General features: G+C 45.9%; 1 protein-coding gene across 1 annotated transcript; it reads left to right on the top strand.

The window, feature by feature from the left end:
* Positions 1-748: 748 nt before the first annotated feature.
* LOC144739910 (voltage-gated potassium channel KCNC3-like) lies at positions 749-10,344 on the top strand (the record flags this gene model as incomplete). Its single annotated transcript, XM_078622789.1, is given in 7 exon segments — positions 749-958; positions 960-1,046; positions 1,048-1,482; positions 1,484-1,739; positions 2,974-3,096; positions 3,099-3,167; positions 10,190-10,344. Coding segments are annotated over 7 exon segments (1,335 nt in total), but the record flags the coding sequence as incomplete, so codon positions are not given.
* Positions 10,345-12,566: the final 2,222 nt, after the last annotated feature.

Here is a 12,566-nt window from a genome sequence, read left to right as displayed (position 1 = left end):
TTTCCCCCACTCGACAGTGTTCAACAGTCCTTTGGATGTCGGTTTTTGTGGCTCCGGGGTCGGTGACTTGTACAGAGTGACAGGCGCCCTGAACCAGAACGGCTCCCACAGCGTTCTGCAGCTCCATGCAGTTGCAGCTTGAAAACATGGAGCTGGTTTGGGATGAAGTGGACAGGAGAGGGAAAGAAAAACAACCTACAAGTTCTACACAGTTATGGGAACTTCTGCTACAGTGTTGGGAAGAACTTTCTGGAGAATGTTTGATTTCCATTGCAGAAAGAATGTCCCCAGTGTGTTCAGATGTAACTGATCAAAAGGTCAAAGGTTTATAATACCGTTGATTCCTTCAATTGTGTATCTGTTCTATGCTTTAATTTCATGAGAGTACATGAGTACTCTCATGAGTACATGAGACACTGAACCGCATCATTTCCGTTGGGGTGTTCGACCTAAAACCTTTGACCAGTCGTGTGTGTTTTCTAGAGCTTTGTTTTGGTGACAATGCTGAACATCCGTTGTGAAATAAGTCTTTTAAAAATAGAGCCAGAATTTGTTAAATCAGCCCCCCTTCTTGGAACACCTCTTGTTCCTCTGCCGTTGGTTGGAGGGTCAAACTTCACCTGTGCTTTTCTACCATTTCGTCCTGCTGAATTTCCTGACTTGCAACTGACTGTTTCTTCCCTTGCTTTCTTTTCTCTGCTCTCTCTTCCTATCGTTCTTCCGTTTGCCGCCCCCCCCCCCCCCCCAGTATGTGGCATTTGGTTCTCTCTTCTTCATCCTCATCTCCATCTCCACTTTCTGCATGGAGACGCATGAGGCCTTCAACACCATCCTCAACAAGACGGAGAACGTCACAGTGGGCAACGTGACCCGTGAGGAGATTGTGTACGAAGTGGTGACTGACAGCTGGCTGACGTATGTGGAGGGGGTCTGCGTCATTTGGTTCACCATCGAGGTCCCTTCTGCGAGTCATCTTCTGCCCCGATAAGCTCGAATTCTTCAAAAGCACCCTCAACATCATCGACTTTGTGGCCATCCTGCCCTTCTAACCTGGAGGTGGGCTTGAGCGGTCTGTCCTCCAAAGCTGCCAAGGACGTCCTGGGATTCCTCCGCGTTGTGCGATTCGTCCGAATCCTCAGAATTTTCAAATTGACCCGTCACTTTGTGGGTCTCCGTGTCCTGGGCCATACCCTGCGCGCTAGCACCAATGAATTCCTTCTGCTCATCATCTTCTTGGCTCTCGGCGTCCTCATCTTCGCCACTACGCCAATGATTTACTACGCCGAGAGAATCGGTGCACACCCAGACGACCCGACAGCCAGCGCCCACACCAACTTCAAGAACATCCCCATTGGATTCTGGTGGGCCGTTGTGACCATGACCACGCTGGGCTATGGAGATATGTACCCAGAGACGTGGTCAGGCATGCTGGTGGGGGCGTTGTGCGCTCTGGCTGGCGTGCTGACCATCGCTATGCCCGTCCCCTGTCATTGTCAACAATTTTGGCATGTACTACTCTCTGGCCATGGCCAAACAAAAGCTGCCCAAAAAGAAAAACAAACATATTCCCAGAGCACCTCAACCAGGGTCACCCAACTACTGCAAGCCAGACGCCCTCGCCATGGCAACCGCATCCCCGCAAAGGATCTTGGGAAATGTCCTAGGTGGAGTGATGGGGACGGGCGGCATCGGAGGCGACTGCCCTCTTGCCCAAGAAGAAATTATAGAGATCAACAGAGGTGAGATGTTTTCTTTGTCACCTTTGTCTGTTTGTTATATTTAGGAAGACAACTGTTGCGTTCGCGTTGAGTCGATGCAGTGAATTGGACAACCTGCTTCTGGGAGACGCGGCGGTGCGTTTGGTGGTGGTCTGAGCGGGGGGTTCAAGGTAGAGTAGCAGGGGAAGGACTGAGGAGTGATGCATAGTCGATTCTGGATCCATCCGGGAAAAATCCCCGGCCCTTCAGAACTCATGTGTAATTTATGCTCAACTGGTGGGTCCGTGGTCGCCTTGAGGCGCCATCTGTCAGACAAGAACAAACATTATGGAGGCAAAATGAACTCAATTATCTATTAAAACAGCTTAATGCATCTCTGTTTGGGCTGACTTCACATATTTGCTCTGTGGCCTCACCAGTAAGACCCGGGGTGATTTATCTCTTTGCTGGCGTTTTACATGCTGCAGTATCAGTGACACACAACAGTAATGCACCTTTAATGCGTTACTTCACCTCCTGAGTCATCAGTGAGGCTCATCAGGGCTTTCACTACATCCGTTTGGCTTTCCTCCACATTCACAGGGTTTGTTTGCTGCTTGTGTCATGAAGAGAGCCGAGTCACCGTAAATCCATTTTAAATCACTTCTTATGTCATTTACTTCTTGCAGCCAAACGTTTGTTTTGTGGAATACGACGACAGACACAGATCTGTTGAGGCTCGATTATTGTCTTTTCTTAGCTGTATTAAAGGTTGGTTCATAAAATCAAATGGTTCAATTTGTGTCAATCGTCATCAGGGTCAAAGGAAGTAGACATATTAATAATAAGAAAAATCTAAAATTTCAAATGGAGAATTAAAAAGAGACACACAGCTTTATAGTGTCACACCTCAGTCACATACCTGTTTGTTTTCCTATAACATTTGTATATACAGAGTTTTTATGGCTTAGGGTTTTCTCTCCCCCCTTGATGTCTAGCTTTGGGGGCACTGGAAGGCCGTAGTGTATCAGGTAAGGATACGAGACATGAATCATCTCAGGGAACGTATCACCAACGCCGTTACCAGCAGAGCTTCAACCGTGCTAGTGCGTGTTCAGCAGCAGTGGCAAACACGGACGACAATGTGTGTTGGAAACAGCGGTGGTCATGTAGAGCGGGTCACATCGATCATTTCAAAATCAAATGTTTCTTTCTCCACCGGCCCACTGCGTGCACACTGATAAGCGCTTCTCATCTGTTCTGATTCCGATTCTAGATTCCAAGCAGAACGGTGACGCAGCGTCGGCTGCTCTGGCCAACGAAGACTGTCCCACCATCGACCAGGTGCTCAGCCCGGACGAGCGGAGCCCGATCGGGCGAGGGCCTACCCGGGAACGTTACAGCAGGACCGCGCCTGCTTCCTGCTAAACACCAGGGAATTCCGAGCCACAGATGGGAACGTGCGGAAAGGTACGTTTCACAGAATCCATTCATGTGGCAGGATAGTGTGTTTCTATGGAAACCAAAGGGAGCAGTTGACACACGACACACATCCCGATCTGACCCAGATGGGTCGGACAGGAGAGCACAAGACGGTTCTGAAGCCTCAGCAGAGATTATTGATAGAAGTCAAACACATCACACACACACACACATACACACACACATCCACGGGACACGTGGCTCTTCTGCTCTGCTCGTTCATGCAGTCTGTCGCCATCACCGCTTGGTATCAGATTTGAGTTCCTCTGTCGGACCGACTCTTCTGTCCCTGGACCTCTCTCTGTTTGTTTCTGCTGCCGTCAGTCATGTTTCTCATCTTTCCATGATGTGTGTGTGTGTGTGTGTGTGTGTGTGTGTGTGTCACATCCATTCATGCTCATGAACAATCTGTTTTTCTCTGACTCAGACAGTTGACCATGCATTAATTTTTACTTCTTGTCACTTCTGTTTCTCTCTCTCTCTCTCTCTCTCTCTCTCTCTCTCTTTCTCTCTTTCTCTCTCTCATTTTTGCCCCCCCCCTCCTCCTCCTGCGCCTCTTCTCCTCCTGAAACTCCCATGTACCCTCCCCCCTCCCTCTGCCCCTCCATTCAAACCGACACCCCTTCTTCGTCTCCTTTTTGCCACGTTAACCCTACCCTGTTTTTTTAACCCCATAATGCATCATCTTTGTGCTCATGAAAACCTCACACCTTGGTTCATACCACTGCAATCGAACCACCACTGCACCAAAACACTCCCTCACACTCCCCCCCGACTTTCAACACCCCCTGTGTACAACAAACTAGAGGCAGCAGCCCTGGCCCCCAGCCCAGACTCCCCTCTGACTGAGATTGGTATAAGATGGAAGGGTCTCTGCTACAGCAGGACCTCAATGCAAACTCCACGTCCTCCTGGATCAAACCGTAGACCAGAGGTAACTAAGTCAAAGAGCCCCGTAGCCCCATCCCGTTCTGTTACCCGTCCAGAATCTGTCTCTCTGTGACACAGCACACACACACACACAGACACACTGGCACAACGCACGACTGTAAAAACACCGTGTTCTGGCACCCACGTGTCACGCGTGAGGAGCCGTCTCTGTGGCGTTGGGCTGAGGTTGGCGACCGAAAGGTTGACGTGGAATCGGATCCAACTTCAGCCCGATGTTCGAACTGCGTTTGGTCTTTGGACCTCGACGATGCTGCAAACACCTGCTCATGCACACACACACACGCACACACACACACACACACACACACACACACATCTCACTCAAGATAAAAAGGGAAAGAAGGTGTTTTTGTGACAAATGTCCACAGTGAGGAGTGTGAACCGATGGACACAGTGTGCACACATGTGAATGCTTTCAACACAGCACACGTGCAGTGAGGTGCGGGCGTGCACGTGTGCAAACACAGCAGTTCCAGTGAAACAGAACCTGTGTCAATGATTCATGCAGGAGGTGACTGAAGAAGACGACCTGCGGTTCACGCCCTTGTCTGATGTGCCTCTGTGTTGTTGTGTCTCTCTCTTCAGGTTGTGTCATATCACGCGTGTGTATGTGGCTTTTTCATTCTTACGTGTTCTACACGGTGTCTCTGTCCTCCTCAATGCCGTCTTGGTGTTGTGTTTGTGTTTCCGTGCGTGCCTTCATTTGCCTTTTTTTCCTCTCTCTTCCTTCTACTGTGTTTATTGGTGCCCCCCCCCCCCCCCGACCCCACAGAGCTTTGGCAAACAACAGCGCACACACTGCAACTCAGCAATGTTTTATCCCGGAAACACACCTTGTATATTTGATAATATGTACATGTGCTCATGCACACGCTGAACCGACCAATGATCCGTTTACGTTTTAAAGGTTCCGTTCGTACTGACGTGTACCTGTACGTGTACCTGTACGTGTACGTGAAATCGATTCCCATACACTAGGTGAGTGTGAATGCAGTGTGATGCCAAGGCTGAAGGTCATTGGGGTCGGCGGAGCCACCAGAGTCAAGGGTTAGTATCTCCTGAAACATGTCACGCTGACAACAAGCAGAGACGATAAGTGTATCACCTCAGCTTTGGAAAAAAAAGAAAACAAAAAACAACCCAGAAACTTCCAACCCAATGACTCCACACTGCTGAGCTGCAGTGGAGTGTGTTGTGAGCGTTCCGTGGCTCTGAACTACTAACCCTTGGACTGCCGTCCTGTGCTTTCAGTGCCCAGTGTAGCAAAGTCAGGATGGGTAGGACTGAGACCTGGGTAGAAATGAGAAACACCAATGAAACACAAGCTACACTTGGTGACTGAAAGACTGACATTCCTATTGACGTGACAAACTCTGTGGCAGCTCAGATCAGCCGACGTGGTGTGAAGGTAAGCGGCAGTCCCACCCCCTCACTTTAGGTCCACTCACTTCCAGTGATTCCTGTGTCAAATCTGCAGTTTAAGCCCAAAAAATCCCTCTTTAAAGCGAATCAGGAGTCTGTGGAAGGAAACGACTCAGGCGATGCTTCATGCTGTTCATCATGCTACTTGTTTTTGTATCTTAGCCGTTGCTACGGTAACCGGCTCTGCCTGCAGCCATCTTTGCGATCGCCAAACGAATCCTCACTCGGCAGGGGTGCATAAACAGGATCAGTTGTTTAGAAAGTCACGATGAACAATGAGCTGAGACGTGTTGGGGGTAAACGTAGAAGAAAACTCTCCGTGCTCTTAAAGAGGGATTGTCACGCTGTCTGACACCTGCGTGCTTCCGTTGTGATTCATCTCGTAGACATCTTCTTTTATCAGCCACTTGGTTTCTTCTGCTGTAAAATGCGACAAGCATGGCTCTCCAAGGTCAGATGGTCAATCAGCCGCTCGATTGTTTGTCTACAAGTGCTTTTCTAAGACCTCCTTAAAGTCCTCTTGGTTCTTTGTGTGTTTCTGTGTCATTTTGTTGTGGTTGTGTATCTTTTGTGGTGTTTTATGTGGTTATGTTTTGGATTATTCAAGAGGTTTTCCGTTCACTGTGGTTCTTGTCTGTCTCTTCTGTGTATTTGTGTTTTGAGTTTTGTACATTTCGTGTTTCGTGTTCTGTCTCGGTGCTTATTTTACTTTCACCACCCTGACACTGTTTAACCAATCAGCTACCACATGAAACGGTTCCGTGTGAAGTACAACAGCCCTTTCACTTGGACTGAGAGATGTTCCTAATGTTTTGTCCACCTAAACGGTGGAGGCACCACGGTGAGGACCACTGCTGAACATAAACCTCTCTCTCAAAGCTTTGGTCGTTACAGTCCAAATGGGATCAGTCAGGGCTGTTGTGTGTTGTGTGTCTTCTTAAACCAGACAGGAGTTTTAAGGTTGTGGCTGATTGGTGTGTCTGAAACCAGTTTGTTTCATGAAGAAAACATAAGGTGAAAACAACGCAGCTCAGGCTCGTCCTTAATATGAACACAGAGTCACGGGGGTTATAAATACTACACACTTACACAGGATGTGTACTTGATTGGAGTTTTGACTGAAAATATTTCACTGGTAACTCCTTGCTAATGCTAATCATCCCTCTACAACAGACAAAGCACAAATTCACTTTCACCTTTGTATTCCTGCGTGACAGCACTTGTCCGTTCACACACTATTTAAAGGGACGTCATCACCTCATCACAAACACTGCAAATACCGTGTGTCTGATCTGAGCCAGATTTTTACCTTCAAACATGTAGTAAGAGGAGCTCGCACATCTGTACCAGGCGATCGATCCTGTGTAAGGATGACACAGCAGCACGTGGCCAGAAAAGACGGTGAGCACATAACGTGTAGAAGGTTTGCGACTTGCTGCCTTCTGGAGATGTACACATGTGTTTTGTCTTCTCTTGGTAAACAGTCTGGTCAGATTATTTGCAGTTCCCCCTCCCTCTGCTCCATGACGTGTGTTATTAACACTCATTCTTCATCCCATCCCCAGGCCGCCACTGCAGCACAAGTGTAACTAAAGTCTGACTGTCGGTAGGTACGCACGCGCTCCATAGTGTAAATGAAGTGTGACTTTGGAATAGGAATTAGATCATCAGTGAGCGCAGCCAGACTCACTGGAGTCCCCTGATGGAGAAGCGCCAGAGCCCACCGTCCCTGCTGATGCTGGGAGTACAGGGGGTGGCGCTGTGCGGAGGCAGACGACTCCAGTGGCTCCTACACCGTCAGCTTTAGTCACATTTACGCTGTCACTTGTCTGATGTGAACAGTCCATACCACAGCGGTATGTTTTTTATGAAAGGACAGCGCTCAGTACATCTGGCACTCTGTGTGTACAGATGTTATTTATTTCCATTTGTGTCTTAAATTCATCCCCGACATCATTACTGCTCGGAGCTACTCACCCATGTTGGACCTGTTTTTCTTCTCCTTCATTTTACTCATATTCCACTTGACAAGTGTTTCACATCCTATAAATAAATATCACCTCTGTCTATCTGTATATCGCTCTAGTGCAGCTGAAATACTGACGACAGCTATGTCAGTTTGGGTGACGGTCATGTTACAGTAAATATGTGTGTGTCTGCATGCTCTTTATTTGTTCTGAACACGTTGCATGCTGCATGTTCTTGAACCAAGAATAGAGCCAAAGAAAATTCGTACATTTGGTCGTAGTTTGATTTAACAACGTACCTGCGTGAACTCCGTCTTCTGCGTACGTCATGTGTTATCGTGCAGCTCAACTTTCAAACGCAGCTCACCACATGTTTGACCTGGGGATTGTTCCAAAAAGCAGCTTTAGTAAAACCCTGCGTTGGTTAATCCTGAAGTGAGAAAAACCTCTGCAGAGTGTCGGATTTGATGAGAGCTGACAGAAATCAAACCAAACGTAAAGTTTCACATGTTTGATTTCAGTTTATCCGTGAGTTTCCTCATTTCAGGAGGAACAAAGCTCACTGTGTTTTATTACACCTGCTCTCTGGAACGGTCCTCTGATCCCAACTAGTCATCTCCGCTGCATTTGACGAACGTAAACCAACAGCAGCAGTGGAGGTTTGAGTGGGACGGGGCTCTCAGGACGCCGCTTCTGACCGCACTCATTAACGGGCTGAAAACCTCAGAACAATTCGTTTTTTCTAAAAAATAATTTAAGTTCTTATTTTTACAAGCAAATTAACCATCAGACTATTTGTAGCTTTGCAACTATTCCCCAAACCGCTGTCGCCCACCGAAGTCTGATTCAGCAAAAACTCACAAAAATGCCATCCGATGCAACCTGACACTTTGTCTGTGTGTATTTGGGAGATTTGGAGGCAAACTTTCTGAGTGCAGCACAGATTGGTCAGCCTTTTCAGACATTTTCTGCCCAACGGACAAAAGCAGAAATGCACCATCAATATTTCATCAGGTTGCCATCAGACTAATGTTCTCAAGCTGGTCAGAATAAAAAAAAAGGACTCTTATTTACGCTTAAGTGAAGCATCGTCTAGAGTGGTCGAGTTGGCCACAGCACATCGCAGTTGGGCGCATCTTTCCATTTCATCGGGAAGGCACAAAGGGCATCGCCCCCCCCACCCCCCACCCCCCACCCCATCTGCCGTTTGACAAACATGCAACGTGACAGTCCGGTCTTACACAGACTCCGTAAACCTCCACCCATTGCAGGTCACACAGCCGTCGTTAGGGCTACCAATGACCAAACAAACTACCAATGGTGTTTTTCACGTCACCCGATGCAGCAGCACTCGTTATACACGGAACTTGTCTTTGGCTGCAGGGGAGAACTCCACGTCTGCATGCACCCACAGAGGGAAAGGACACAGATGGAATTGGTCACAGTAAATCTCGTTTTTTTTCGTGTCGTTTCCCACTGTACACAGAATGTGAGCTGATCTCTGTTCCAGGATGTTAGAAATGTGCTGAGTCATCAGGCTCGTACAAACTTGTTCTTAGGTTGAATCAGCTGGCCATGCAAGCTTGCGTGATGACGTTTCGCCGCTCATTTTAGAACCTCAGCAGAGGGAAGGCCAGAAAAAGCCACTCTAAAGACCCTGGGTGAGAATCCAAGATGGCGGTGCGCAGCATTAGCAGCATTAGCAATTTAGCTATAAACTGTTTGTGCTGTTTTTGTCTTCTGCATCAATTTCATTGACTCGCACACAGTGTGACTGTTGTTACGATGTAGTTGTACGTGGAATACCACAGACTTTGTTGGTAATCAGCTGAGAACTCGTACAAGAATGTGATTTTGCGTATGTATACGTACGTATGAAAGCGGAACACAAACAACTCCGGTTTCACCTGGAGTTCCTGACTCGGACTCCCCACTAGTCAGCTTAGAACTGAGGAATCTTCTCGGATGAGTGGCGAACCGTCTTCAGTCTGGTTGTGTAAGATTGAACCCACGCTGGTACGCGATGTGATCAGGTGATACTTTCTAATTACTGCAGTTAGGAGGACTTTGGTGTGTTGGCCATTTGAAGTTTACAGGATCCACAAGCTGTGAAAACAAATGCCGTCAATAATAATCAATAATTATATCTCTATATATATATATATATATGTATTTTATATGATATTAATTCTATTAATCTATTATATTTATTACAGTATTTCACTGCAAAACTTCAATTGGTCAACGCCTACACTGTACCAGTGACGTTCAGTGTGTTTGTGGGTTCAACTGCGTTTGTCTAAAACACCCTGACGCCATCAAAAGTCGGGCGTTTTATTCAAAGGGGTTTCGACAGGTGTTAAATCTCTGAATATCAAAGTACCTTTTGCTTTTCTCTTTTGGGAAGAAAAAAACCCAACATCTCATAACTGTCATTTTCTTGTTTTGTCCTGTCTGTCGTGTCTGTGTCTGTCCTCGTCTGTCCTGTATGTGTCCTTGTCATTTGTTTTCTATTTCTTGACTTTGATTTATCTTCTTCATGCTTCTCTCCATTCTTATTTCCAAATAATGTTGATGTTGTTTTGATGTTTCAATATGTGCTTTACTTACTTATTTGCGTGTGACATTCAAATTCTCACAAACTGCTCCGTTGCCAAAATGACCTTAAAGCGACGGCCTATGAGAAATCTTGCAGTCTCAATAACATATCGGGAATGACTGGGTCATCGCTGCGGCTCGCTCCTATCACTAGCCCACCGTTTGAAACCTACGAGACCCCGGGACCGCTGCGCCGCTGTCGCTCCCCCATCCCCTCCATTTTGTAGCAGAAAGGATGTACACGATCGGACACCGACACTGATTCCTACGGGAGTGTACGACAAGCAGCAATAATAGCAATAAGACGGAGTGAAGGTGAATGTAGAGAGAACGGCCTCTTGTCTTGTGAATCCAGTGGTTTATGATGCATGCGTCAGGTCAGTCGCCGGGGTCGAACAACAACAGAACAAGCTTTAAAGATACACTTTATTTTAAATGACTAGCATAAATGTTAAGACACTTAACTAAACTAACTAAATAGTCTCAAAACAGAATTGCACAGTTACATTTTAAATCTTAGAACTAAGTGTGTAGACGAACATGCGTTTTTTGTGTCACGGACCAAACGAACCTGAGCTCACGTTAGCGTCCACAGACCATGAAAGCAGACACTTGATTCAGCCAATTCAGCAATGTTGAAGAGGTTTCTCCGTTCTGTCACGGGCAAATGTGAATGCCATGTCCAGTGCTTTTGGTGAGAAGAGCAGACGCGGCTTCACTGATGAACGTCAAAGAAACCGGTGCTTCACTGGGAAGCCAATCGTTATTTTTAAACATTTGTTTCCTTAAATCGCTGCAAGGCGCGCACAGCGCTAGCTAACGGAACGTGTACAGCTGAAGGTGTGTCCAGTCATTTTATCAGACGGGTACGAGCATGCGATATTTACCAGTATCCTCCAAAAATGTCATTGTTAGGCATCAGTTTTGCGCGTGTGTGCGTGCAGTATGCAGCACGGTGGCGATAGCAGGAGCAGGGTCATGTGACCTGAGACTTGCATCACCCTGAGGAACATTCCAAGTTGTTTATCACATTTTTTTAATGTAGTTCACTTTTGACAAAACTAATTTGGACTCACGATTGGATTTGAAGAAACTGAAGCGCAGTAACACGTGTTTATTCATTTATGTACGTTTTTGTCACACATGCTTCGTATACGCTCACTCGCCTGTGAGAACCAGAATTTACCGGAAATCGTTCCAATTGTTAGGGCAGCTACTGGTGAAGCCTGACAGGGTTAAAAGCACCATGTGACTTTTATTTATTGTTGTTGTATTATTTTTAAATTCACGTCTGAGTGTTTCATGACAGCAAATGACTGAGTGGACCTTGAAATACGACGACAGTCATGTTCATGAAATCAATTACAAGAAATGTAAATGTATCTGACTAATGTATTGACTTCAAAAGACCCATTGTTATGATGATTATTTGTTTTAAACTGAGCCTATATTGTCATATGACCATCAATCTCGTCATAAAGGGACGTTCACCGGCTATAAATGTGAGCTTTTATCATTATTATTATTATTATTATTATTATTATTATGCTTCAACAAATGAGGCGGTCAAATAAAAAAGCTACAATAATGGAATTTAGGAAAATGATGATAGAATTTGAAGCACGGGATAAAGAGTTTGTGGGTCTTTTTTTATCTGTGAACAAGCGCTCAGAAAGCCAGTGCGTATAAATTTAGACACTAAGTTAAAAGTTCAAGAAATATGCAATATTATTTGATGCTGGAATAATCTGCACAAACATATGTGAATGTGTGTTTTTAAAGATTCAGTCGTCAGATGTTTTTGGTTCAACTGTACAGGATGTCCAGTAGTTGTACAGTAGGTTGGTTTTATCATCTTTATCATCTGTGAGACGTTTGGATGTTCAGTTCATTACTTCATAGATTACTTCATAGGTTCTCACTTGTTTTTTCTTTTCACTGGATCAACGGTGTCTGCCATTTACAGCCAAGAATGATAGTTGTCAAAATGGTTTTAACTCCTTGAACATTTTCAGGACAAACTGTCAACACTTGTCATGTCCTCGTTCCACCGTTTTATTGTCACAGTCGATGGTCTTAAATGGCATTTCTCCTTGAACAAAAAAAAATCAATGTGCTTCCAGACAAAACTTTGAGAACTTGGATATGCAGCATTCTGACAAAGACGATGAACGTGTGAATCTGTCAAGAGGTTCGTCCAGGTCGACTCCACCGCTGCAGAGAAGTCATGCTCGCCTGACTTCTCTGATGCTGGTTTTGATTTTGGACACGATCACACATATCTTCAGATCTAAACTCGAGATGTGTTCATGTTGTTAGCACATTTCGACATTGAGCCAAAAAACGTAAGTATCGTCTGAAAATCTGTGACACAGCATGCAGAGCTGAGTGTGTACAGCAGAAGTTAAAATAACATGGAATGAAAGAATGATTGTTAGAGTGTGTGTGT

This window comes from Lampetra planeri, unplaced genomic scaffold (assembly GCF_965212315.1).
Source record: "Lampetra planeri unplaced genomic scaffold, kcLamPlan1.2.h2 scaffold_1783, whole genome shotgun sequence".
NCBI lineage: Eukaryota > Metazoa > Chordata > Hyperoartia > Petromyzontiformes > Petromyzontidae > Lampetra > Lampetra planeri.
Note: the sequence above shows the minus strand (reverse complement) of the source record. Positions and strands in the feature narration are given on the sequence as shown.